Raw genomic sequence first — 27139 nt, 5'->3', positions numbered from 1 at the left:
CATGGCGGCGCTCGTGATGGAAGATCGCAGCATCGCTTTTCGATATCTTTAGTCTATGTAATTTATGATTTACAGTAACTTTTGCAGTTACTGTTGCATCTATTACATTTTAATTATTTTTTAACAATTTCTTCAATGTACACTTATTTTGCAATATTATAATACTAAAACGCGCCAAATTTGAATAATTTAAAATTTTTCTTTAGAAAATTTCATTTAGATACATATAATACAACTAAATAATTATAAGTTTTTGTTAATTTAACAAATGATTGTAAGCATTGTAGGTACATTTTTGGTTTATTTAGTTTGGAATAAATATTCTAACAATGGATAATTGAAATGCTCTAGAAGAAAATATAGTTTATTTCAAAGTGTTGCTCAGTAACAATTTGCATATATAATTTTAGAATAGAGAGTGGTGTATAGGTCAAGTTGTAGGAGAAGTGGAATGTCATTTTTCCAGCTGGTGTTTTTGTGGAGAATCTGGAAATTGCATGAGTATTCCATACACTAAATTTAGTAACTGTTGATTTTTCCATCTTTACATTCTTAAAATTTGTTACAGATATTGTCTACGTAAAATTTAAAATTTTAGCCATGCCGCCGAATATAAAAACCAAAGTATGGGAAAACGTTGAGGTCAACGGAGTAATCTTCATATGGTATTACATAGAAAATGCTTCACCCTACTGGTGGCTGAAGCAGGAAGAAGCAATTACAAAATACCAGCTGCAATACCAAGGGTGTAATGAATTCTATATCAATTGTCATATACAAGTACGAGAATAAATAAATGTAGACTTTTATAAATCTAATTTTAAACATTGATGTCATTATTTACAGGATATTCCTGAAAATGATGCAGATTGGGCCCACTTGGGCATCGTTTATGGTCCAGCTATGCTGCCAACAAGCAGGTTCTCCAGGTTGATGCATCACTCGTGGGACAACATAATTTGGTCCAAGAAATCTGACATGTATCAAAACGATACCACTGATGAATCTTTGCCAGAGCAGAGCAAAAATTAGAAATAGATTGCCCAGATCACTCTTAATCACAGCCTGGTTCTTTTCAATAAGTTCTCCCTCATGCAACTCAAAGTACAGGCTTTACAAATGGGTACAGCTTGTGTGGAAATGCACTTATAAAGTAGCTTAGGACCCATGTTTATGGTGCAGACTCTAATGCCAGTACAACCGTTGATTTATCAGGTCACCCAGATGATGTATGCTCCTAGTTATATCACCCCTTACGCAAAAATTATCTTAGTAGCAGAGAGGATAATGTTTGAGAGGGACATACTCATATGGAATTATAAAAAGTACATGCATAATCCACTGTTAGCAAAGAGAAACAGATCAAGATTTTTCGCAGATGGTTTCAGCAGTTTTACTCGAAGAATAGTCCAACATACGACTCATGAAAGGCCTCATTAGATTGGTAAAATTTTCTGTTATTTTTGTTTTGGGTAAATCTACATGATGTAACTTAGTCTGAAAACTACTTAATTGAAGTAATGCTTTACTTCTCATATTTATTTTGTATTTAATAAACACAGGGCCATCCAGAGTTATTTTAATATTTATAGTCTCATTTAACAACTCAATTTATCATAATAATTCTGTAACTAGTGAACCTTTTGAAATAAATAATTTAAAACACTGATGTATATTTTTAGATCATTATAAATGTAACTTAAAATGACTACGTCTGTACAAAATATAAATGGTGATTCTGTGTATATGATTAATAATAATGATAACTTGATAGAGATTGGTGAAATAAATGTATGAAATCTGATAAATGAAGATAATGATTTGTATTTATACAAATATAGATAGTAAAAATTGGTATAATACGTTTATATAAAAAAAGTAGTTAAAAAGTTATATAACAAGAAACTAGAGATCTATAATAGAATAAGAAATCTATATACATACTTTTTAATTTATTCATGTATAAATATTAAATTTAATCATACAAAAATTCGACGGCATGGGTTTCCTAAAGGAAATGTTTAATTCTTTAATTTTAAAAATGGCAAGCCCGAAGTTTACTTCTCAAAACTTCTATTGGAATCATCGCGAAGATTACAAAATCGTTATTTCTTTATTAAAAGAAACAATTTATAAAATAATACTTGAATCTATACATTATGTGTACATTAATTTAATCAATTACCTATTGAAAACGTCTTATCAAGTCTTTCCCTCAAAATGATTTTTCACAAGAATTTCATCAATTTGGCTTATGACGATTTACACTAAAATTAGAAAAGTTATCACAAAAGGAAGTTCTTACTTATCGAAGAATTTTCGTAAGCTTATAGTTTTTTCATTCGCGTCTTCCTCTATTAATGCTTTTACGATAAGAATATCGATTTTTGGTGTAAATCCACGGTAGAATAAATACATATTTTTGTATTTGAGATACACAATTGTGATAATACAAACAATAATTTTACCATAAATATGATTATTTAATAATAAAAAACATAAATTTAATTTTCCTACACAAGTCCTTATTTGTATGCCTTCATGCGCATTTCCAATCATTATCTAAATTTTCTAAACACGTGTAAATTCAATAGACATGAATAAATTTTACGTTCGTAGATTTACAAACTAAATAAAAAAATGTTGGCAGGTCCTCAAAAACTCGCGAAACCCTTCCAATAAACTAAGATACCATTTCTTATCCTCTTCCAGAACGGCATCTCCATTATAGAAAACAAAAAACAGAAGTTAACAGCACATAGATCTTGGGATCACTGTAGGATGAAGCTCTTGTAGCTGCGGACGGCACGTAGTTTCTTCTTGATGGCGTTCATCAGGTCTGAAGGTTGCAGCACCACAGACACGTCTCTTCCCAGGGCATTAACTAAACGATCGCGACCGTTGCCTTCATACACGTTGAGCGGCCGATTGTTGACTTCGGTGAGGGTCCAACTGACGGTGGTGCCGACGTCGACGGACGGATCCGCAGCATTCGTAAGCGTCGAGAGACCGAGAGCCTGTGCACTTGTCGAGACCGAGAGTACCTCGTTAACGCTGCCGATCTCCAGACCAAAGTCCTCCGACTCGGAGCGGCGAGTCAGCGTCGTCACGCGGCCGTGTGGAAGGCGCCTGACTATCATTTCCACCTGAGGGACATGTTTATATATTAAAGTACGAGCGACTGTACATGCACATGACACGTGTTAGGCAGAAAGCACGCTAAAGCGAACAGTTTTGTTTTGATTAATGTTATATGCAAGTATCTTCGTTACTGAGTCGTTACTAGACTTCCAAGAATAAAGTTATTAGATTTATACTTGACAAATCTACATGGATTTAATGTGTAACATAAAAGTATGCAAGACTATAATATTATACAGGAATTCGTATAAAATTCATCTAATACATTCATGAAGTTATAATGCAAGTCACGCGTTGGTTTTCTTTGCACGTGTTTAGGAAAAGAGATCGCAATATAATTTTCCAATGATTATTGCAAAATTCATAAGATTTGAAGTTTTGATAAATGAATGATAACTTACACGTGGGAAAGTATAATTCTTTAGTATATCTCTGACTGAACTGGCTCCATTCAGCGGAATTCCAGCTACACTTAATACTAAATCACCAATGTGCAGCACATTGTAGAGCAAAGGAAGCTCCTTCTGTTTCCAGCCAGCAATCCTATAAATCACGGAAACATCGTATTAACTCAATGCATTAATTCAAACATTTGTTAAACAGTGCAAAAAATCTAATGCACTAACCACACAGCTCCAAAACAATCAACGAAAGCGATACCATCTTTGCAGTCTCTACGGCCAAGCTTGAATCTTACACCTGCAGGATGGCTCATCTCTTTGCGCAATTGCATCACCTGTTGTTCTCTTAAAGTCAGCTGCGGTCGTGGTTGTCGAATTCGAGGTGCTGGAGCTACTGTTATTACTGGAGTTGATACGGCAGAGGATGCTGATGTGCTGTTAGTGTTCATGGTACTCGTACTTGTAGAGCCGATAACCATGGTCTCTGGATTGTCGGAGGTACGGTACTCGATCAGGGCGGCATACTGCTCACCCTCATCGCTTGAGCTATGCGATCTGTAACATACGTAAAGACAATACTTTGCTTTGACAATAAAATGTAAGCGATTTTTCTGATGCTTCAGTACATACATCTCTAACCAACCTAGTCTAAAATTTAAAAATTCACTTGACGAGATAAGTGACTTGTTGGCCATAAATAAAAAAATCAAGTAAATATGCACCTGCTTGCAGGTAGATTAGTCGTTCTGACAGCATCTCCGGTCTGTGGATAGGATGATGCAAGGAACACGCTCTCGTAACTGGAGTTACCGAGTCCGTCAGCTCCACCGTTACTGTTTGCCGCCGTAGTTGCTGCTGCCGTTGCTCCACCGGTGAGTCGCGGACTCAGCGGTACAGATGGAGCAGCTCTCCCAGGCTGTCGCGTCGAGCTGGATGGTCTCAAACGTTCCTCGATTGCTGCCACGTCGTCGAATGTAAAGACCGTCGGGGCACTCGAGGTCGATGGCGAGGCCGAACTTGCTGCCGCTCTTGAACTTGATGTTGCCTAATAACAAAACATCAATTTTTTTACTAGAAGTCATAAGACTGAACATAATGAATTTACAATTTTGAGAATCAGTCTCTCATATTTTTAAAGAATATTCAAAGCTGTGTCTTATTATGCGAGAGAAAGCGTTTGATGTAACGAAAGAAAATTAATGTTTGTACATAGTATTTCTAACCAGACTAGGTGGAGGAGGCAGTGGACTAGTAGGATCCCTGGTGACAATTCTTTCCGGTCCTCTAGAATACAGATTTTCCTTGGGCTTAAGCACCTTCATATCTGTAAGCTTCCTAGTGATGACTTGTACCCAGTCTAGCATCGCTTGATAGGTCGGTGCAGCAAGCCTGAGTATTTGATCATCACTGAAGTTCACACAGAACTCATAGTCGTTCTTAGAAGTGGCACATAGAGTGGGCGATAGATGCAGGGCATTACGTAGAGTCTGGAACCAGATAGGACTGTGCGAGGTAGCATGCTTCTGATCTGTAAAGCCCTCAAGACGAGGATCCAAGTCGTCGTGCACACAGAAAGCTACCCAGCAGCGAGATGACTCTTTGTCAAGCTTGGTGTCAGTGCGCCGCAGCCAACCATTCTTGTGAATTTCTCGGAACACCACCTGATCTGCTATAAGATTTAAGTGGTTATGCAAAGTTTGTCATTGATATGTAGACTTAGAATAAACAGATATTACTTTCTGTAGATAAAGATGCTTGAGCATCTGAACTGGATCCAGCAGCATCTCCACGTGACCTGTCATCTGAGGGCCTTGCCATCTCTGTCAACATTCTAACAGCTTGCAACATCTTGGCAGAGAAGAAAAAAGCACAAAAAATCTTTTCTTTTTTCTTCTGCTCTTCCTTTGTACAATATCTAAGATCATTTTATAAATGATCTAAGTCTCTTTGGTTGAAATGGTACTTGCATCGAAAGCATTTGAAAGGTAACTGATCTGTAAATATTGAAATTATGTATTTATTTTTATACATTATAATGTTAAAATTAGAATTAAATGTTCAATTTTTTTGGATAACACCTTTTCTTTTTTTTGCACTTATCTATGCACATTCTGATTTAACTTTGTACAACCATTATAGGTAAATATATAAAAACTACTGTAGATAAGAACTATTATCAACTTGCATTGAAATTTGTCTTATGTTATATATTTTATTGCCAGCTATTTCTATGATAATATTTGATTTCTCTAATGCAGTGAAAAAATTATCAAAATACAAATATTTTTTTTATCAACATAAAAAAAAATGAAACAGAATAAAATGTCATTAGTTACCCAATTTTCCTTTGAGAGTTCTGTACTTGTGAACAAACACCAGTCATTAGTCATGAGCTTGTTGCACTCTGATTAGTACATAGATAATACACCTTTCTCCGACAGTATAAATTAATGAAAGCAGCTGTAAAAATAAGAAGTATCGGATCAAATCAATTGACTGTTTTAAAATCATGAAACTTTTTTGTATCAAGAGTATAATTAAATTTCTTTAAACAAGTACAAAATAACTAAGTGATTAATAATTCATTGAATTTCTCTGCAATTAGAAATTGGGAAACTTGAGGCTTTTTTTAATTTCTATGAACTATATAACTATTTCTATTTTTTTATCTTCAATGAATTATAAATAATGTAGAATCAATTTTCTTAGAATTTTAGAAAAATTACATCTATTCTTTGTCTGCAAATAAAAAATGTTACTCGATAATCGACGTCTTTGTAATTTTCATAATCCTTATTCAATTATTGCCCAGTAATATGACTTCATAAGCATGACACATATACAAGATAAACATATGTTTTGTTTCATATTTGATTTTGTTGAAAAATCCATTAATTATCATAAAAACGAAATAATTACTCAGCTGCTATGTACTAGCTTATAATTTATGCAATGGGCAGAACAAACTATCCAAAATAACAAAAATAAGTTTAACACAAAGACAGTAATCCTGTCACAGTTTACTTGTATTCATTCTTCGATGACATTTACAAATCTTTGGTCCACAGATGAACCTGTCACAGCAGACCAGCATCCAGTTCAGTGATGAAAAACTTGCCCAGGACTAGACAGCTGCAGTCATCAACTACTATATACTATATACTTATACTGAACAACAGCAGAGAGAATCTCCTTGTGCAGCGACTTGGCGGAGGTGTGGCGCGCGTTATTTCGATGACACATAATCCAGTCGACGTGCAAAAAGGAGCCAGATCGCAGAAGGTGACAGGGTGCGAAAAAGAAAGTAATGGTTTTCTTCTGCTCCTTTTCTCTCTCTCTCTCTCTCTCTCTCTCTCTCTCTCTCTCTCTCTCTCTCTCTCTCTCTCTCTTTCTCTCTCCTCGACTCCCACTTACGCTATATAGATACACCAGTAGGTACTATCCACTGCAGCCTATGTAGGAAACTATTGGCTTTGCACGTGAAGCAACACAATTATCTGGAGCATTTTAACAACACACTCGTAATAAAGACACATCATCTAGCATTGCGCTTGCTCGCTACCTATATAAGTCCTTGGAAAAATTGTATACGAAATACGAATAGATTATGCGAGCAGTATAACAAAACGCAATAGATATATACGCATGGTGTTCAGCTATATATATATATATATATATATATATATATATATATATGTGAGTGTGTGTGCAGTGTGTATAGTTTCTTGGCCGCCATCTATATATATACGCATATACTGGGAACGTGCGCGCGAAATTTGAATTAGCTGCTGAAGCCTGAATTTCGGTTAGCCTAACTATAGACGGCATTTATAAAATTGAAAATAGATTGAAATTAATCTAAATTAATATGTTTTATATAGTCATTGCTACAAAGAAATAGTTAGATTTCAGTTCAGCATAAATCTTAAAAAATCGTTTTATTTACTTAAAATGCATATCTTACAACAAATTCTATACTACGTAGCATAATTAGGACGATGCTAATGTAACTTTGTCTTCATTAATCACAATGTCTGAAACTTTTCCAAGTTTCTTCTCGAATTTTGATGTTGCTTTTTCAGTCGTACCATTAGGGAAACTTGCAAGATATTGAGCTACCACTTTTTTTCTTAATTTTTTCAGCGAGACTTCACCTTTAGTGGTTACGATTTCTAAAATCGTATTTTTCCAACTGAATTTGCTAACACCATTCTCGGCGTTCGTCTCTTCCTCGACTGCATCAGTTACGTTAGTGTCATTTTGTTTCTTGGCGGCGGGCTCACCGTTTTCGTTTTTATCATCTTCGTGCTGCCTCTTCTTTGACTTCTTCTTCTTTTTGCAACTGTCTTTATTTTCACCTTCATTTGTGTCATTTTTATCATCTACTGTATCATTTTCTCTAATGATATTTGAGTTGTTTTGATTTTCTTCTGTACTCACATTTTCTAAAAATAAGTAAATAAACATTTTTAAATATGTCATAAAAAAAATGAAATTTGTACAACATGAGCTAATTACGTTTTTCATTATTTTCTGTATTTGCATTATTTCCAGCTGTAACTTCTTTGAAAGCTTTTTCCATTTTTTCCCAAACACTGTCGACTATTGTCATGTTAGCTTTATTACCAGACATGCTTTTAATAAAATTGAAGAATTTTGCCTTTTTCCTAGGAATGTTTTCATGCCTTGATATGGAATTTAGAAGGTTTCTTTCAGGCACTGTCAAATTTGTGGAGTTAGCTAGTACATTCTGTACTACATTTAGCCAAGCCTGTTGCTTTAATTCACCCTTATTTGCACTTGGCTTTTGTACGTAGTCCTTACCACCGTACCTTTGGTTTTCTGTGATACATTTTGTATGTGCAACATACTCATCTCCACTGTAAAATTATAAATATTTTTTTAATAAATAAATCTTACTCATCTTTGTGATCTAATTTCACTTAATACAAATTTTTCTTACCGGAAATCCTTAAAACAATCGACACAGGTAACAAATACAGGATTACGACATGCAAACTGATAATGCTTGGCAACTTTTGGCTTCTGCAGCGAATCACCGCAGTTGTTGCAAGTAAAGACTACCATACTTGAGTTATTTTCCTCACTTAATTTTTAAGTGATTCTTCAATAAACTCTTTTTAAAGTTTTGGAACTGTAAAATTAATATGAGCAAGGTTATTCAGTAACTGATAGATTAAGAGTTTTTTAATAAATCATATTTTAATAAATTAAGATAACATATTAGAAAAAAAAGGTTAACATTTTTCCATTTAAAAACTACATTTTGTTTCTTTATCAAAATTTCTACAGCACTTTAAAGACACAATTACTCATAATCAACAAAAATACTTTCAAAAATGTATAAACTTGGTTTAGTTGACAAAACTGGTTATGGTATATAAAAACATCTACATATTCCCCAACAAAAATATACACGTCCAAGAAAATAAGTACCTATTTTGTTCCGAGTTGGATTAAATAATACGTAGAACTAGTAAGGCACTCGATCTTTGAAACAACTTAATACAGAGCAACGTTCGAGTGCCGATAATACTCAATATGCTTACTTGTCGATTAACTTTTATTTCGACCCAACAAAAGAGACTGATCAACGTGTAAACACGTGTTTTCGCTTGAACCGTGGACCCCGCGCCAAAGTACAAACGCACCTAGCCTTATTGTCAGCCGAACATAACCTAATCTCAAAAGCTGAGCCTATTAAAGATAAAAGATACCTGCCCTGGTCAGATAACGGAAGTCGCGTATAGGCGGTCTAAGATGATATGCAAAGATAAAAGATACAAGTAATTAATGAGTAGGTAGGTATGACCAGCGATAGCACTGAAAGTCAACAACAATAATTTCAACGAAAATAAGCAGCTGTAATGCTCTCAAGGTATTTAATTCTGTAATTAAGATAATGAAATTAACGTATAATTTTATATGTATAATTTTTTTTTAACGCAATATACATACATTCTTTTTCTTGGAATTGCAAATTTTAACTCTTAAATTATTCAAAATCTAGAAGCGTTAAGATAGCTGAAACCACGGAATCTGCATAAAACACCTGTGTTGCTCCAAAAAGCCAAAAACAAATGTACAACTACGGTATTTTTGTCGTTCACGAAATCTAACCCCAATTCCGCTCAGTAACTTACTAGCAGTATAGTAGCTGCAGTTGACGCATCGCTGATCGCAGAAACGATGTCAATATATAAGTAATTTATAAATACTTATATCGTGGATTTTACCTCCGTAAAACGAATTTCTTCGACGACCTTGACTTTCGAACGGAGTTCACACCCTCGATCCTCTACTTCATGTACAGTGTTTTAAGCTAGAGATAACAAGATTATTCGCTTTTAATGGAATTATTCTGATCTTTCTCGATAAATTTTCATCACAAATCGCAAATTTCCGTACTTTTTGCGGAACATTCCGTTTTTCAATTGATAAGCGTACAGTTATTCGACGATTAAACAAGTTCGTTTTTTTTTCTTACAAGCGTAGGGAAATTCTTTGGCAAAGCAATGAGTAATGTCAGATTTTTGCCACTGTTCTGTTTTTTCTTTGCTTGTTTTCAAAATTGTTTTATGACTGGTAAATAAAATGTATCTGCATGATTTATAAGTGCGAATTGTATAATAGTGCTGGAACAGTCTATAGTGGTACAATTTATTATGTACAACTTAGCCTCAATGTATACTGCACGAGTTAACCCTAAAATTCAAAGTTGAAATCATTATAACTAATCTCCAGTTTATCTAATCTCTTAATCTTCTTTTGGAAAAGTATTAAAATACTATTACATAATTATAGTCGAATCAATTATTGACCCCAAATTACTACTCAATCAAAATTTAGAAAAAGGATTTTAAAATCAGCAGGTGTCCATTGAAGCTTTATACGTTCTCACATATGTACGTTGTATTTCAGATTACATATACCAATTAGTCCTTGTCTGAGTTAGCCATGTTGCTTTTTACAGAGACTATTCATTCATTAATACTAGACAAATTAATTTTACTATGATATACAAAAAAAGCAAATAGGTCTTTATTGAATGATACTATTTTTATAGGGAACATCAACTTATCATGCACATACATTATTCTGTCATTTTATTCTCGTTTTTATTTTTTAGTACTTAATTATTTAAAATCAACCTCAAGTTGTTTTCTTGCTGTTAAGCCTATATATTTATATGCAATGTTTTGTTAACTTTCTTTTTATAATATTGCAGACTTTATCTATGCAAAACATGGACCCAGCAATAGTAGCAGAGTTGAATGAAAAATACAGAAATTTAAACAAAGAGGTCTTGAAACTAAATTTTAAAGGCCGTAAACCAGAACATATTTATGAGCGTCTACCTAAAATCTATGCATCTGGCAGTGAAGCTAAAGAGGCTAACAAACATGACCAGGCTTACATTTTTTTCAAAAGATGGATAGCTTGTGTGGATTGGTTAAAGGGACAACATTTGAACAAGGAAGTGATAACAAAGTTTTTTTCAAATGATAAAGTAATGCAATATTGTGAAGATATATTCAAAGCTTGATATTCTTTAATATTGTAATTTTTCAATTATGTATGTTAAATATTTTAGGTTGAAGATGTCAAAAAACTACTACAAGAAGTTTCAAATAGTATACAACTTGAATGTGAGATAAAACCAAAGGGGCCTCAAATTAAAGACAGTCATACAAACAGTGTAAATGAAAATTTCAATGATTTAGAACTTCGATTACCAGAAACTCCAAATGATGAACCTCAACCCAAGGAAAATGATGAAATCACATGTGCAGATTTATTTAACATTCTTAATCAAGGTATCCGAAGCAGTGAAAAAAGACTGTTGATAATAGATGTAAGGAAAGAAGAAGACTATTTAGAATCGAAAATTCCATTCCCAGAAAACATTGTTCACATTCCTGCGGAAAAAATTCAACCAAAGTAGGATTATATTACTAATAACAATACAAGAGTAGTGTAATATGCCAATGGTAATGAAAACTAAATGTTATATTGTTTTGATTTTAGCAAATCTCCAGATTTTTATCGATACTTGCTGATAGATGATAATTTAGCACTTGATCGTTATGCAAAACGGTCAGCTAAGGATATCGATATTATTGTGCTGATGGATTCAAATTCTTCTCTTAATTCAATGAATGTAAAGAGTCCCATAAGTATGTTCAAAAAAAGCTTAAAAGAATGCGATAAAAATACAAAATACAAAAGGATAGCCATCTTAAAAGGTGGTTTTGAAGAATGGATCAAGACATATCCAGCTTTTGTTACAGACCCTGTTAAAAAAGAGCTATCTCCAACACCTTCAACACCGGTACATGAAAATGCTCTAAATATTTTGGTTCCAAAATATTATTTATTTACTTATTTTTCAATACTGGCAGGATTCTTCAGTTAGTTCATTCAATGCAAGTTACAGCTTTCTCAATATTTCTCAATCACGTGAAGAAACAACCTCTCCTATTTTATCAGGAAGACATCCAACTGGTCCACGAGTTAAAGATCCATCAAACGCAAATTCACAAGTATCCGTAAGAATATTTTGATAATAATTAATTATATTTCTGTTTTGTTGATCTGGGAACAAATTTGATTTGTTGACAAAGTTTTCTTGACTACTTTTACAGTATTACAGCATTATTTTTTATACCCTTATTGATACACAAAGAATTGACTTATAAACACGATTTAAACGTAAACTTTTTGTTTATTTATTTTAGATAACAGGAATTGTAAAATTAAGTCTATATGATCTCTAATTTGTACCGAACTATACAGTTGTTTTGTTATTTTTATAGTCAAGAAGTGATAAAAGCTCATCTTCTCTCTACAACCATCTTCTGGTGCCTTATCAAAAAGTATTGGCATCTTCAACAATAGCAAATGGTAAATATACGCATCCGACGACACAGCCATCTCAGAACAATAACCCGACAGCACCACCACCTCCAAATTGTATAAGTGACAAACAGCTGCTGATTTCGAACAATATGAAAGAAGCAAAAGTTGTAATAGAGAAGTTAAAACCACAAGTAGATCGCAGTAAAAAGCCGACTCTTGGTGGAAAACCGACTATGCCTACAACAAACCAATTAGAAAAGGAGCTAAGCGATACACAGTATTCCATATTACAGTATGAGAAGAAACTACAAAAAGGTATGCAGAACAATTGGGCAAGAGAGCAGTTAGAGACTTTGCGAAAGAAAGAGCAGGAAATTGTAAGTTGTCTTAAATAAAATTTCATAAACAAAATTAATTCGTTCTAAATTGTATTGCATCTGAATATTTATTTAAATTCTAGATGGTGAAATTGGGGCGAACAAGAAACACCCGATCGGCTGATGGAAATCCTGGCAAACTTTATCCAGAGTTAAGTCTGTCAAGCATGACACTAGAACCAAGAACGCGAGCTACACGTTTATCGAAACTCAATCTTAGGTAAGTTGAAAGACCGGTAAAATTTTTCTTATGTCCCATACGTAATAGTTAGTTGAATTAATAAAAACTTTATTAATACATAGTGAGGAAAAAGAAAATATTCCAAAACCACCAATTAAGGATAAAATCGAACCTATGATAGTTGATCCGCAGCCGCCTTTGACTCCGGCACATATGGAGGTAGACGAAGAGGAGACTATTCGCAGGGAACCTCTAAAATCTGAAAATGTATCTATTAATCCGGGACTGAAACGCTCACATTCTAGTCCCAACCTCGTCCTGCAGGTAAAGAAGCTTAAAGCAAACCATCAAGTAAATATCGCTCTTTATTTCTATTTTTTTTCTCATTGTTTTATTATTTTCTCATTTATTTGTACTATGCTTCGAGTTTGGATAAATGAACTATTCTAACAATAAATCAAACAACTTTTTTTTATGAGTTTTTCTCTTTGCACAGAATGGGCCGAAATCAATACCGGCTGTCAATAGATCGTTAAAACCAAATCTAGTACCTAAAAACGTCAGCAGAACTCGTATACCTTCAGCTATATCATCGAAGGGTAGAGAACTGCGTTTGGAACCAATATTTTCCAGTATAAAGTTGGTGAGTGAATTATTTTTGTATATTCTCAAAGTTTCAAATCAAAGCTTCTGCACAGTTTAGCGAAGGCTGTTTTATCAATTGTCTTTCATTCAGAAATCGCCGTCGTCAATAGTGTGGATAAAAAAAAATAAAAATTTAAGACATAATACCTAAAATAGCGATCACTTGTAAGATAAAATGAATCGTTTCAATCATTGTCTGATGCATACAGTATCAACTTACTTTCCTATTTTCAAAAAATGCAAAGCATAAACAGTATTATTTAAAGCTGTTGTTCAAGCAACTTAATGTATCGATCGTCAAAACATTCAAATGTTTATTTAGTTTCTGTCTACCGGCTAATAGCCGATTTCTTCAGGCTTACGTAAACACAAAACATTATTTTTTGTCAGCAAGAATGAACTTTACGCAGACACTTGGCAAAAAAGTTATCTTTGAATTAAATATCTTTTACAAGACTTTGCTTTGTAAATGATTTACTCATTTTTGATATGAGGAACTTTATAAGTTTCTCAAATTTTCCACTCTCGTCAATTTTTCCATTCGGTTAACAAAACTGGCTACAATGATTTGAAAAAATATTGATGTAAATTTTTTTCAATCTGCTATTATATAAGTAATGTATTTATGTTTGGACATTCACTTTTAAGTCCTCGCGAATTTTAGACGATCTCATGGATTCGACATTTTATTTTGTATGTAAAAGAAGCAACCAATCATTGTATCTACAGTTGTTTATGAAAATTCCTTATCCATGACCCAATGACTGCAATAAGATTTTAAATAACAATAGAGTGTACCTCAGAATAAGATATATTTTATCATTACATAGTATTTTTCAAAACAACTTAAGACAATTATTTTCTGCCGCTACAAAAAAAAAAGTGTCACACGAGACCTTGACCACTGCACCTAATCTCTACTCTCACGCGTCACTTTTCTCTTTGACGTATAGCACATCTCTAATTCCATTTTTGGATTAGCGATCGAGTCACGTTTTCAAGTCGCGGCGCACGAGATGATAAAATGTGCTTCTGTATAAGTATTATAATATAAATCGTATTTACTCGCGGCTCGTTAGTGTATAGACACGTGGCAGATGATTCGCCAAAAAACGTCGTCTGATGAAATATTTGCACTGCGCGACGCTCTAAATAATGCCTATTATGCTAATGACGCGTGATTATATAGCGATCGGTATATATCCTTAGGTGACTGCCTTATACATTGCGCAACCGCGTGTTTGTAAACACACATATATATATATATACACACACATATATATACACACACACACACACACACACACACACACATATATATATATATATATATATATATATATATATATACGTTAAAGCGCGTGATTTTTTTCAGCCCCGAAGAAAGTTTTGTGTGACGTTGGCCTGTTTGAGCGCGGCAAACATTTGTTCTTTGTATACAAAAGGCGCCACCGACTGTCTCATTGATACAGTCGTCGCGATTCGTACATATATAGAGATATTTTTTTTTTTTCGCCTTCTAGCGCGGAAATCTCTAAACATCCATATTATACGTGTATGTATCATTTATGTTTTTCGTGCTCGTGATGTACATACATCTGAAAGCGCGTGAATTGTTGTTTTGGACCACGAGTTTTTTCGATTCTGACGCGACTGACTCACGCGAGTGTGATCGGAGTCGCTCGACGTCACGTCTTCGAAATAACTCAAAGTATATGTATTCTTCGCAACGCGCGCGTGCGACGAGCGATGTACTATACCGGAGCCGCTGTGCGTTAAAACGTTGAAAAAAATGAAAACAAGTTTACGAGTATCGTACAAAGACGATTAGGATTTTTCAGGCTGTAATCGAGAAATGCAATTTGCTTTGGTATGGTTCAGCAATTAATCATGCTGATTCGTTGAAAGAATTTTTTATTTGTCTCGATATTGTTTTTTTTTTCTTTTGATGCATTGTATTTTACAGTGGAAATACTCAGCTACGAGTTTGGATTCATTTATTTTCTCAGAATTAATTTTTAATTGAAAGCACTGTTTCAGGCATAAATTCCTGTATAATTTATAATCAAGACTCGAAACGGCCAATGCTACGTTAGCATCATTTATTTCATCGAAAAGAATATTTGACATCGATTACAACACGTATTCCACGTAAACCTTTCATCAAGGCTGCACCATTCACCTGAAAAATTCAAAGCCGTCGCAGCGCATTCTCATCCTACGCAGAAATAGCATCGCTGCTATACATTAGATCTTCCGGCTCATTGCGATCATCTATTACGTAAAAGCAGCCCAACGTTCGTCTGCGTTCAATTATTCTAAATTTAGCCAAGCACATAATGCCGCCTGCACGAATTTTAAGCAAATTGATCGGTGCGATCCGATTGTCGCCTCGTAAAAGAGACGTTATACGTTATCATCGGCGGCGGAAAAAGAGAAAATTCAATATTCAATATCGCTAGCTGATTGAAAGATCGTTAAAAGAACTCAAGCACAGATCAGTGTACACATAAAACGAACGTCTTCGGTATGGCAAGCTCCGCAGGAGCACGAAATTTAAAAATAACTTAGTAATTAAACAGACACACGTAAGATAGAGAGACAAGCGATTCAATTAGCCGTATAACGACTCTATTGACTCGACATCGATGCTCAGAAAAGCGAAAAGGAAAAGTCAACACTATATCCATCCGCACCGCTATACGACACAATGCTCATCAGCTGGTCGTCACTCGGCTCGCACATGTTTGCTCAGAGGCATCAGCGGTAGCAAAAACACACGCCCCGAAAGCATACACCACACGCCTCATGCGGTTGTCTCTTCGACGCCAGTCGGCTGCTCTGCTGTTTTTTTTTACTCGGATAGCTTTCGTCAGAGACGCCGATGTGCGCGCGAGGATGTATTCTGCGTGTACGAAACACGTGTGGAATCGCGAGAAAAAATGGGAGGAGAAAAGTGGAGGGAGTAGTTTCACTGACGACGACGATGACGGTGATGATGTTGATGACGACGACGGTAGTGGGTGGAGAGAAACGAGTTGGCGGAACTATTATCTACTCGCGAATTCGAGTGTATGGTTTTCGCTGCGGGAAAGGTCCAGGCAAAGTTTTGAGGATAAGTAATATTTGTTTTAGGCACGTCGACCTTTATTATACCGGACTTTTGAGTTTGCTGACTTTTCAAAATTGCATTAATCCTAACATTTTTCAAGCCTAAAAGTCTTCGGTTCTTGCAATGAATTATTGTTCGAAAGACGACTCTTTAAATTCAACCAACGGGAAAGTCGATCGAATCGAAACGACGTTCACTCTCAGAATAGCGAAAAAAGTCATGTGCGGCTCTTCGAATACCTGTTGAAGAAGCGTTTTGTTATACATATGGTAGCCCAAAAATCTGTTAAAAATACCGCACTATATTTTTAAACTCTATAGACTCGCATATCAAAAAATAGCATCAGATATTTTCGCGAATTAGTATATACTATACCTATACAAAGGCAAAATGTACGCATCCACACGACTATACATATACTGTGTGTGTGGGTGTGTGTATATATATATATATATATATATATATATATATATATATATATATATATGCTAGCATGCGTGCACTATTAAAATTCCACGCGTTCTGGTGGGGAGTAGGAGGAGTGGAGCGAACGCGCGCGACTGATAATGAACCATCAGGCATCAGTAGAGAGCGAGTCTTTCTCCCTCTCGCGACGTTACATCTAATGTGCGATAATTTCCTTATCACGTGTCAGTCGCCTGGCAGCGCTCCGAAGCTCCGCAGCTCTCTCGCACGCACGCACTCCGCGATTTTTCCGCAAGCGCCGACGGCTCTGGACGATGTCTCCGTAAATCCTCGCTCTCGCACACCTTCGCAGTTTATTGTTCGTAATCTCTTCCTTGTGCTCTTCTACTAATTTTTCACCGAGTTTCGAGTATCGTATATACGTCTATAAGAACTTGCGCGGATAGTATACATAAATAATACACAGTGCAAAAATGGTGCAGATCAAGTTCTTCAACGTCGTGGACAAGCGCAATCCTGTAAGTAAAGCGAAAAACCTTCCGTCGAATCGGTTCAAGCTTTATATCTTGCGCGTGTATAAATCACTTATATACATATATATACACGAATGCGCGCAGGGTCGCGCGCGGCAATATTTACCCTGACGCGGTAGAGCATCATCAGCGCGAAGGTGATATTCGGAACCCGATAGCCGTGCTCTCCTTATCGTTCGGCTTTTTATTTTTTTATTGGGTTGCGATTAATATAATATATAATGATACACTTATTGAGGAGCCATCGCGGGGAATAACGATAAGTCGCGCGATATCTCGTGATTTGGATCAAGGAATGTTGACTTTCCGGAGATTCTTTTCAAGCCGTATATATAGCAGAAATGTCTTTTTAACGAGTTTGTTTATTGGAAGTAAGAGACATAGAGAGACGCACACCGTAATTTCGACAAAAGCGTGCGGCGTCACTCCCAAATGCACCGCATCAGTTGCGTCAGCCTTATGTAAAAGCTCTCGAAAAAGCTTGCAAAAAAAGAGTTGCATCACGATTTTTCGTTAGGAGATTGCGCGTACCGTAGGCTTGAAATTAATGGTATAGACTCGCGCGCACGGTATGTTATAGTGTGCTGGATAATATTATAGGTATGTCGCCGCGCGGCGCGGCTTTTAAGGTATGTGGATGTGGTGGTATTGAGGTATGTGGACGGCTGAATTTGATATAATTGATACTCGGAGAACGCGCCGGAGGCTCTGATTTGCGTCAGGCAATTGTTGACTTTTTGCCCGAGCTTTTTCGCCAGCTGACTTAATTCGACTGTGTGTGTGTGTGTGTACACACGTATACGAATTCACATAGTCACTCTTACGTTGTCGCTTCTTTTTTTCGCGCTGAATTAGATCGATGCGAGTCTTTTTTTCTTCTTCGGATCATTACGTAAGAAAAAATCGATCGAGAATCTCGTGTGCTGTATGTTTTTGTTATGGCCACGTAATAGTACAGTGCATCTAATGTAACAAATTTTAACCAAACAAAACGTGTTACACGAAGCAATATAGCTGGTGCTACTTAGCGAATGTATAATGTGCATATAACGTTTCGCTTATATCATATGCGAGACTTGCGTAACGGCGGGGTGTACACGATGTTAGGTACATCAGCACCACGTCAAGCTTCATCGCGTTTTTTATAACTCAATTAATATGAAAATTAAAATATTAACGACACACAAGTGGTCCCGTAATCTAATCTGGCTGAAAAGTTTCTTCGCCCCGTCATTTTGGGAGACGATATAAGCGCTCGCCCACGCAATTTTTTTTCTATTGACAATCGGTTCATGTTCAGCTTATAAGCTCTGTCACTGAGTCAAAATTCGCCAACATATATTACATACGTTCGCAATTAAAATACTATCAGACTTGTAACTACGCCAGCGCTGTAAACATAGCAATCACGGCATCCTCTGGCCAAATAAAAAGACGCAGGTATAATAACGATCGTCACACGCGATATACGGACTCTAACATAATGATAAGTATAAATACCGGACAAATTGCGCGTCGTACAAGCGGAAGCGCACGAGGGATCATTGGCACGTGTATAATTCGGTGGCTCGAGGGGCTTCCCAATCCAATTCCTACGGAACGGCTTGGACTTTGTGCAGTTTCCGCGTGTCGGTCGACCTTTGCGGTTGCCGTTTAGTCGCCGAGCGGCGGTATCTCTGCTCTTTTTTTGGTAATTTGCATAGAATGATCAGATCTAAGGGCCGAGGAGAAGTCGATGTTTTCTTCTGGATTTGTTGATCGATCGCAAAGACTCGAGTAGTGTAAGGTGTTCTAAGAGAAATGGTTCATCTCAATGGAAAACTCGTGCCTCAGTACATCGTTAGTTACTTTAGGAAGGTGCGTTGTTTTTTGGCAATTTTCGTTTCTTTTCCTCCTACAAATACAGCGAACGAGATTAATCATGCGTTTTTGGGGCGTGAATTGTATAGGACAATCGATACTCGTTAGTCAGTCGTTTACGCAAATTGAAAAGTAAAGTCCAGTGTTATTTGGTATATGGATTATCATCGTATCCTCTCCGCTAAAAATATCTACGTAAATTTTTATGTAAATGTACACACAACTTGCTCGATGCTTCTTTCATGTCGATTTTTATTTATCAATGCAGATATATGTGTACAAATTTTTACCTAAATAGCAGTTGATTTTTTACTTTCCTTTTTTTTTAATAAGCTTTGGAAATAAATCAATAAACATAACTCTTTGTCAATCAGCTGCTCTCAAAGTGTTAGCGAACACACTTTGCAAATTAATAAGTGTAAATTCCAAGTCCAAAGTCCAAGCCGATTCCTGCAGTCACTAGACACATCATCGCCGAGATAAGCTTGATTTAAAAGAACGAGATCGTTCTTTGGCCATCCGTTCATCTATTTTGCATAATATATTACAATATCGCCATAAGAACTATCAACAAAGCAGATTCTGTTTACTTGAATATGCTAGTTGATTGAACAAACGCAAAGTTTTTTCCTTATATTTTACGAAAACTTCGATTAATCTAACTTGATTGGCTTTTTTCGAAAAGCCCGCGATTAGGGTCAATATTATTGTTTGGTGTTTACATCCCCGACTTTTCGTAAAAATAGTGATAATCGCATCGTCTCGTGCACGAGTCTGCGTCTAGATAATCCAGAAGATATAGCAGACGCGATTATTTAACATTTCGCACTTGAGCTTTCGTAGAAGAATTTTATCGGTTAAAAATTCTCGAGCCTTATCAAACACTGTTGGAAAATACATAACTGTATCAAGGTTTATTAAGTGTAACAATTCCGTAACTTTGATTTGCCGAGTGTTAAGCGAGAAACGAGAGAATTGCTTTTCAAGATTAAAAAAAACCGCCGAGTGCGGGAGGTGAAATTTTGGCAAGACGTCGCGGTTATTAGACGTATGACGAAGAAAAATATTGATACAATTAATGAACGTCGATTGTGACGCTTCGCTCCCGCAGCTTTTTTTCGCCTTTATTGCAATCGAGGTTTTTTTTTTATTCGCGAGATAACTTCAAGTTCATTACACAATGCGTTTGACCGTAGACGATACTGTGTTTTTGAAAGAAAAAAAAGTCTTTTAAACATGCGGCTATAGCGTGCGTCCTTATGTAAAACAGCAAAAGCTTATATATTTTTAATACCGTTATGTCAATTGAAAAGGATAATAACATTTTAAATTCGTTTGGTACATCGACGTGTATAGGTATCTTTCACCTTCAACTTAAAATTTTTTCTTTTGTCACGGCCAAACGTTCTTTCGAAAAGCTCAACTGAAAAAAACGTGTTCCGATTTGCATTTCGCGTTTATGACTGCGAATCTTCTGGCACATTTCTTAAATAAGCCCGAAGAGAATATATATTAATTTGCATAATAAACGTATAATGTTAGGATAAGATTTGCATATTTACAAACCAAAAAGATTCGAATGTAAAAATATGTTGGCCATTAAACGATAAATAATGTTTTATCCGCAAATACATATATAAATCAAAATGAAATGATCTTAGATTATCGTTAGGATCTGCAGTCAACGTCTGTACAATTACAGACATGATTATACTTTTGCAATATGACATACGTCATTAGGTTTACGCGTCCACGTGCTAACGATCGCAATCTTCTCAGATAATTGAATTTATTAATATTCTTCTAAAATCCTGCCTATCAAACGCAATGTTTTCACAATAAATGGTCTTCCAAAATATTAATTTGATCAGCAACGTTATGCTAATTTCGACATTGACAAAGAGTTTGCGTCTGATTGATTATTCATTGGATCAATATTTGAAGAAAAAAATCGTTCGACTGTCTTTGCCGATTTCTTTGAAAATGCCGATCAATCCGCGTGTTATTTAAAAAAAATATTGAATTTTCGTACGTAATAACGTTGACCTATTGCGAATTGAATAAACTATTTGTTATCTTTCGCTCGACATACCTGAAAATACACGAACAAAATCTTTAACAAACAATCACTCTTTATCATTTCAGCATCCAGGAATCACAGGCTTAAAAAATCTGGGCAACTCGTGCTACATGAATAGCATAATCCAGTGCCTGAGCAACACTGTCTATCTGGCCAAGTACTTTAACGATAACAAGTACACGGATCACCTGAACCGCAACATCGACAAGGTAGCCAGAGGCTACGTGGCCGAGGAAGTAGCCCAGGTGATCAAGGCCCTATGGAGGGGACAGTATAAGAGCATATCGCCAAGAGACCTCAAGGTTCGAAACAATTACTAATTAAATATGAATCGTCTTTCTTTCTTTCTTTTTTTTTTAAATTTTTTCATGCAATTCGAGAAATCTCTTGATGTAATCGTTACGGGAATCTAAACGATTTGATTAATTGCAGAACGTAATCGGCCAATACAAAATGCAGTTCGAGAACTTCGATCAACAAGACTCTCATGAATTTCTTATGTTTCTTCTCGACTGGATGCACAATGATCTGAAGCAGGTAAACACTCGCTCCGTAGAAAATAACGGTACCGAGTCATTGACGCGTTGTGTATATTAATGACGACGATGATGTTCCACAGAAAATTAAAACTAGGTACGACAGGGCACTGACGATCGCTGAAACCGAGTGGGAAAAGTCCATGAATGGCCAAAGCTCCGTCATCTCAAAGCTGTTCTTCGGACAGTTGAGGTCGACGATCGAATGCCTCTACTGCAATCAGAACAGCACTACCTACGAGACCTTCAACAGCCTTACCATGTCCTTGCCCACCACCAACAAGTGCACCTTGGATGTAAGTGTTGCTATAGATTTGAAAATGTTCAAGCGATGTTTTCTGTTTTGATGAATTAGAGATTTATTTTTACATGCGCTTGGAGCTTTATAAAATGCTTATTTTAATTGGTTGTAAATTTATGTCTGTATAAGTTGAAAGATAAAAATATAAATGTACGGACTTTGAAAAACTAAAAAAAAAAACTCTTGTAACAACGATTGCATTGATTTAATCGTGCCGAGCATTGATTAAAATCACAATGTAACCTTTACTGCTTATCGTTGAAATTCTTGCTGCAAAACAAAATAGTTTATCACAATGATCCTGAATACATAGAATAAAGTAATAATAGTCAAATTTAAAATTCCAGGAATGCGTGAAAAAGTTTGTGAGTGGTCAGCGAGTTTCTGGATGGAAGTGTCCGAATTGCAAAGTACCACGCGAAGGTATGAAGAAGTTCGACATCGCAAAGTTGCCGCACATAATCGTCATCCACCTCAACCGCTTCGGTGAAACGAGCGGCTGGCTCGAGAAGAAGAATACCGCCGTTGACTTTCCACTAACAAACTTTATCATGAGACATTACGTTGTCCAGGATAACGATAATTTCAACAACTCCCAGAGCTACAACTACAACCTGTACGCCATGTCGAACCACTACGGGACCATGGAAGGAGGACACTACACGGCTTATTGCAAGAGCAATCATCAGAACAAGTGAGTTTGATTTTACCGACGACGGATAAAATCTTTTAATCCATTTTAATGATTTTCTTACTTTTAGATGGTATAAATACGACGACCACACAGTAAGCGAAGTACAGGCAAACGTAGTGAAGAATCAGAGCACGAGCGCGTATCTGTTATTCTACGCTTTGGCTTCAGCCGAGAACTATCTGAACAGTTAATAAGCATTTCCCTCGCCGGAGGTATAGGAGAAGAAGACTTGCCGAGCGTTTAACAGAAAAATGGACTTTGTTGTACGACCGCGTAAACAATCCGAAAAGCGACTCGATGTACTTTTTTAATACACACATACATAACTACACGAAAACAAACACATCACGTAGACCGGCGCAAGTCGCAGTTTCTTCGACGGCGATTGATAGGTGTATGCCGCGTGTATACCTGTTACTATTTGAGAGAGCGGACGGAGAAGTGTGAACTCTCCATTTTTGTTCGTGAACTTTGTTGGATTGTTTCGAGCGCGGAGATGTGAAACATGCGGAGCGATGCGGAGTGATGCGAAGTGACGCAGAGAGCGAATCGTATCATCGAATTTTGAAGTCTAGAACCGACCTGGAAAATCGGATAGACGTGAGAAAGAATAACATGGGGCCTTAGCAATTTTGCCATATGAGCACGCAACTACTGTCAGTTTTACTTTTGGAACTACCCGAGGGAACATAGTTATATGTGTATGTATATATATATATATATATATATATATATATATATATATATATATATACTATCAAAGTTTTTAATAAAAATATATGCTTGACTTTAAATATGTACATAAGCCGTATACAAGATTCTTTTATCTTTTTAAATTGTTTATTGGTTCAATGTTGATTAACATTAATGAAATTATTAATAAACTCATTTTGTGATAACACTTTGTTATATTATATATAACTGCTTTTCTTGGGACGTAGTTTGAGCTTGTAATATTGACAAGTTTAAAACAAAATAGCAAGATTCAACTAGAAAACCTATATTAGTAAAATAAGACAAGGAAATTAAATTGCTACTTATTGCATGCCTAAAATAAAGAAAATTACGTTGGTGCTTGTAATATTTGTATATATGTAAATAAGTTATGAACTTGGCAAAGAAATGTATTTTTTGCGCAACTAAAGAGAGCAAAAGAATAATTGTTGATTCTTGTTACGAAAATAATAACGAAAAAACAACGTTACTTTACAATATGCCTAGATAGAATTATTGTCTATTGTTCAGTATTGCATTTATTTATAGGAGTACAAAGGCATTAAATTTTAAAAAGCCTTTTTTGTACTGAACTTTTACATGATAGAGTTTAAAGGTGTTTTTCGGTTGAGCAACCTGTTCCTGTTTAGAATTTAATGCTCATGTACTTCCAATTATTATCGCAAATTGTTACAAATTGTAACTCAATATTTTATGCTATATGCTAGATGCAATGCTATTTGATATATAAAAATAAAAAAGATTAATAAAACTCAAAATATTTATTAACGTCCGTGTTTCTTAATCCTTGTTCTCGAACATTATATATCATATAAAAAATAGTTCCCTCCAACAATATTTACAATTCAGTTATACCTTTACAGCAAGAGCAGCAATTATAATCCAATTCTCATTATCTTTTGTTAAGTACAATTTTTAACATTATAAGTTTATGATAAAAATTAATACTTTTTCTGGACCTAGACATAGTTATTGTATTTATAGAGTAATATAAAAGAATATTCAGTACCTCAACACCTATTTTATAACTAATTCAACAAATAAATATTATTTATGTTGTAAGAATAATATTCTTTTTCTAATTAAAAGTTATGAACTATACAATCTCATCCAATCATCTAAGCCTTAATGTCAAGCCAATTCCTAGGATTCTTCAAAACGTCAATCAGTTTGCCTTCCCTTGAATCTGGCTTGGGTTCATGCATGTATTCCCACCTAGCAGTTAGAGGTAGAGACATCAGAATACTTTCATAACGAGCACCAGGTGTATAAAGTCCAAATTTAGTTCCTCTATCGTAAATAAGATTGAATTCTACATATCTGCCTCTCCTTAACAACTGCCACTGTCTTTCAGCATAGCCATAGCCATCATTCTTGTGCTTTTCAACCAGTGGTATGTAAGATGGGATTACAGCGTGAGCACATGATTCAACAAATTTATAAGCTTCTTGCTGACTGGGGGTGTCCAAATCATCAAAGAAAATACCCCCAACTCCTCTTCTCTCTCCTCTATGTGGTATGTGAAAATAGTCATCGCACCATTTTTTGAATTTTGAATAGTAAGTTGGATCATGCTTATCACAGGCTTGCTGCAGAGTACGATGAAAATGTGTGGCATCCTCTTCATTCAGGTAATACGGTGTTAGATCTGTGCCACCTCCAAACCACCACTGTGTAGAACCATCCTTATTTGTCACTTCAAAATAGCGATAGTTAAAATGGATTGTTGGCACCTGCAAATAACAATTTTTCAATTCCTATAGCCACCATAAGAAAAAAAGTTATCAACTGAAGAAAGATTTAAGATTTACCATTGGATTTCTAGGATGAATAACTGCACTAACACCAGCTGCAAAGAAAGGTAGAGATCCCTCATCCATTTGTTTTCCTCTGGCCCTCATTTGTTGCACAGCACTTGGAGGCAACGTTCCAGTGACAACAGAAATATTAACTCCAGCTTTCTCAAATACCTGACCATCTTGCATTACACAAGTAATGCCTCCTCCACCTTCTTTCCTTGACCATCTATCAATTTTGAATCTAGTGTCATCCTCTTCCAAGGATTCCAGAGATTTTACAAAGTCTGCCTGAATCTTCATAATAAGAAGTTCCATTTTTGTCTTCATATCATTGCGATGTTTCTTTAAATGCTCTACACTGGTAATCGGTTCTGCCATGAAATGCTTGAGGTTCAGTTCTGGTTGTGCTGCATGGACGTTGGATTCTTTGGTGCTATAGACAACAACACTTGTGGCAACCAGTCCAGCACCAACATATCTAAGTTTATAGGTTGTAGCCCTAAAGGTTTCATTATTTACCATTGAATAAAACCGATTCCAATTTCTCAGAGCTTTAAATGCCATTTTGAGTATCTCTGCAATCAAAACAGCAACTTAACGATGTATTTTTAAGAAATTGAGTGAACTTTTTAACTTACAACTTGTTTTGTGCAGTGATAAAGAAATATTTATCATTATAATAGGACCAAATGTATCGCGAGATCAACATTGTTGTTGCAAACTCATTTATGAATAAACATGAAATGACAAAAAAATTAATTTAAAATAGTACTCTATTGAGTCAATTATTTAGAAAAATTGAACGATCATCGTGAAATTAACGGAATGGAATTATACGGAATATAACAGACAAGAAAAACTACAATCTTACTTACATGATTTTAAACACCGCCACCAAGGTAAACTAATTTGTCACGTTCGTCAAAGTTCACGGCGTTCACACTGTCTCAACTTTATTATAAATCAGGGTTAGGGTACTTTCACATTTTTTTATCTTTTACTCTTTTGTCATCACGTGATGGTGTAGATTTTCGTTTTTCGTCGATAATTGAAACAATTGGTAAGTAAACTGATAACGATAAGTATTATCTCATATCTTGACATATATTTTATAAAATAAGCATATATGCAAGGAATGAATGTGGCTCAATAAAATATATAAAAAAATATAAATTTGTTTATGATACTTTTATAAAAAATACGAGAAATTGGTATTATAATGAACATACATATAGGTAACATGTAATTTAATTGAAGTTAAAATTTTCGAGTGTATGTAAAATCCCGCCTAAAGATACCACCTACGTCACTTCCGATTGCACAATCTCACGCCAAAAATTGCATATTTTGATTTACATCGCGGTATGATGGGCAATTCGTAATTTTATTCGATTAATCATCCCTGTACGCGTCATGATTTCTAACATAACAACAAAAT

General features: G+C 35.4%; 5 protein-coding genes across 16 annotated transcripts; 2 read left to right on the top strand and 3 right to left on the bottom strand.

Moving 5' to 3' along the window:
- Window positions 1–1666, top strand: LOC100119795 (cholesterol 7-desaturase). The gene is made up of 3 exons (XM_031929010.1): window positions 1–501; window positions 569–780; window positions 847–1666. The coding sequence occupies exons 1-3, from the start codon at window positions 498–500 to the stop codon at window positions 1030–1032; spliced, it is 402 nt and encodes a 133-aa protein (XP_031784870.1). The 5' UTR covers window positions 1–497; the 3' UTR covers window positions 1033–1666.
- Window positions 1502–7207, bottom strand: LOC100677834. 5 transcript variants are annotated; one of them, XM_031929007.2, is made up of 9 exons: window positions 6567–6701; window positions 5879–6002; window positions 5621–5791; window positions 5279–5536; window positions 4766–5211; window positions 4265–4587; window positions 3768–4097; window positions 3543–3684; window positions 1945–3146 (listed from the first exon to the last, which is right to left on the bottom strand). In XM_031929007.2, exons 4-9 carry the CDS (start codon window positions 5388–5390, stop codon window positions 2772–2774), a joined length of 1728 nt encoding a protein of 575 aa, XP_031784867.1. In that variant the 5' UTR covers window positions 5391–5536; window positions 5621–5791; window positions 5879–6002; window positions 6567–6701; the 3' UTR covers window positions 1945–2771. The 5 variants fall into 5 exon arrangements, with proteins under 5 accessions (XP_032455111.1, XP_031784867.1, XP_016844210.1 ...); XM_032599220.1 differs by lacking the exons at window positions 5621–5791; window positions 6567–6701 and adding an exon at window positions 6957–7175 and having other exon boundaries at window positions 1502–3146; window positions 4766–5208; XM_016988721.3 differs by lacking the exon at window positions 5621–5791 and having other exon boundaries at window positions 6567–7207.
- Window positions 6734–24670, top strand: LOC100119902 (ubiquitin carboxyl-terminal hydrolase 8). Of its 4 annotated transcripts, none has more exons than XM_032599216.1 (14): window positions 6734–6846; window positions 10792–11073; window positions 11158–11504; window positions 11592–11895; window positions 11966–12112; window positions 12380–12799; window positions 12883–13019; window positions 13103–13331; window positions 13477–13623; window positions 21702–21938; window positions 22069–22173; window positions 22256–22468; window positions 22821–23167; window positions 23235–24670. In XM_032599216.1, the coding sequence occupies exons 2-14, from the start codon at window positions 10801–10803 to the stop codon at window positions 23356–23358; spliced, it is 3030 nt and encodes a 1009-aa protein (XP_032455107.1). In that variant the 5' UTR covers window positions 6734–6846; window positions 10792–10800; the 3' UTR covers window positions 23359–24670. The 4 variants fall into 4 exon arrangements, with proteins under 4 accessions (XP_032455107.1, XP_031784863.1, XP_031784862.1 ...); XM_031929003.1 differs by lacking the exon at window positions 6734–6846 and adding an exon at window positions 9311–9441 and having other exon boundaries at window positions 13103–13304; XM_031929002.1 differs by lacking the exon at window positions 6734–6846 and adding an exon at window positions 9311–9441.
- On the bottom strand, window positions 7449–10037 carry LOC100119871 (cell growth-regulating nucleolar protein). 4 transcript variants are annotated; one of them, XM_001603526.6, is made up of 4 exons: window positions 9000–9236; window positions 8506–8697; window positions 8061–8422; window positions 7449–7987 (listed from the first exon to the last, which is right to left on the bottom strand). In XM_001603526.6, exons 2-4 carry the CDS (start codon window positions 8628–8630, stop codon window positions 7533–7535), a joined length of 942 nt encoding a protein of 313 aa, XP_001603576.2. In that variant the 5' UTR covers window positions 8631–8697; window positions 9000–9236; the 3' UTR covers window positions 7449–7532. The 4 variants fall into 4 exon arrangements, with proteins under 4 accessions (XP_001603576.2, XP_032455112.1, XP_032455113.1 ...); XM_032599221.1 differs by lacking the exon at window positions 9000–9236 and adding an exon at window positions 9707–10037 and having other exon boundaries at window positions 7455–7987; XM_032599222.1 differs by lacking the exon at window positions 9000–9236 and adding an exon at window positions 9800–9906 and having other exon boundaries at window positions 7455–7987.
- On the bottom strand, window positions 24645–26726 carry LOC100119936 (oxygen-dependent coproporphyrinogen-III oxidase). 2 transcript variants are annotated; one of them, XM_031929009.2, is made up of 4 exons: window positions 26577–26726; window positions 26340–26422; window positions 25714–26276; window positions 24645–25635 (listed from the first exon to the last, which is right to left on the bottom strand). In XM_031929009.2, the coding sequence occupies exons 3-4, from the start codon at window positions 26263–26265 to the stop codon at window positions 25021–25023; spliced, it is 1167 nt and encodes a 388-aa protein (XP_031784869.1). In that variant the 5' UTR covers window positions 26266–26276; window positions 26340–26422; window positions 26577–26726; the 3' UTR covers window positions 24645–25020. The 2 variants fall into 2 exon arrangements, with proteins under 2 accessions (XP_031784869.1, XP_016844211.1); XM_016988722.3 differs by lacking the exon at window positions 26340–26422 and having other exon boundaries at window positions 25714–26274; window positions 26577–26636.
- Window positions 26727–27139: the final 413 nt, after the last annotated feature.

This window comes from Nasonia vitripennis, chromosome 4 (genome assembly GCF_009193385.2).
Source record: "Nasonia vitripennis strain AsymCx chromosome 4, Nvit_psr_1.1, whole genome shotgun sequence".
NCBI lineage: Eukaryota > Metazoa > Arthropoda > Insecta > Hymenoptera > Pteromalidae > Nasonia > Nasonia vitripennis.
This window is presented reverse-complemented; position numbering and strand designations above follow the sequence as displayed.

What these genes read in the sequence shown, in the direction of transcription:
- LOC100119795 (XM_031929010.1), top strand. An exon ending in ATATCAATTGTCATATACAA is followed by an intron (nt 781 to 846) that starts GTACGAGAATAA and finishes CATTATTTACAG; the next exon opens with GATATTCCTGAAAATGATGC.
- LOC100119871 (XM_032599221.1), bottom strand. Translation starts at nt 8,630, where the DNA reads ATGGTAGTCTTTACTTGCAACAACTGCGGTGATTCGCTGCAGAAGCCA. An exon ending in GATTGTTTTAAGGATTTCCG is followed by an intron (nt 8,423 to 8,505) that starts GTAAGAAAAATT and finishes ATAATTTTACAG; the next exon opens with TGGAGATGAGTATGTTGCAC. An exon ending in TACAGAAAATAATGAAAAAC is followed by an intron (nt 7,988 to 8,060) that starts GTAATTAGCTCA and finishes ACTTATTTTTAG; the next exon opens with AAAATGTGAGTACAGAAGAA.
- LOC100119936 (XM_031929009.2), bottom strand. Translation starts at nt 26,265, where the DNA reads ATGGCATTTAAAGCTCTGAGAAATTGGAATCGGTTTTATTCAATGGTA. An exon ending in TTCATCCTAGAAATCCAATG is followed by an intron (nt 25,636 to 25,713) that starts GTAAATCTTAAA and finishes TGTTATTTGCAG; the next exon opens with GTGCCAACAATCCATTTTAA.
- LOC100677834 (XM_016988721.3), bottom strand. Translation starts at nt 5,390, where the DNA reads ATGTTGCAAGCTGTTAGAATGTTGACAGAGATGGCAAGGCCCTCAGAT. An exon ending in AGCATCTTTATCTACAGAAA is followed by an intron (nt 5,212 to 5,278) that starts GTAATATCTGTT and finishes TAAATCTTATAG; the next exon opens with CAGATCAGGTGGTGTTCCGA. An exon ending in AGAATTATACTTTCCCACGT is followed by an intron (nt 3,147 to 3,542) that starts GTAAGTTATCAT and finishes CATGTCCCTCAG; the next exon opens with GTGGAAATGATAGTCAGGCG.
- LOC100119902 (XM_032599216.1), top strand. Translation starts at nt 10,801, where the DNA reads ATGCAAAACATGGACCCAGCAATAGTAGCAGAGTTGAATGAAAAATAC. An exon ending in TTATCGAAACTCAATCTTAG is followed by an intron (nt 13,020 to 13,102) that starts GTAAGTTGAAAG and finishes ATTAATACATAG; the next exon opens with TGAGGAAAAAGAAAATATTC. An exon ending in TATTTTCCAGTATAAAGTTG is followed by an intron (nt 13,624 to 21,701) that starts GTGAGTGAATTA and finishes TTATCATTTCAG; the next exon opens with CATCCAGGAATCACAGGCTT.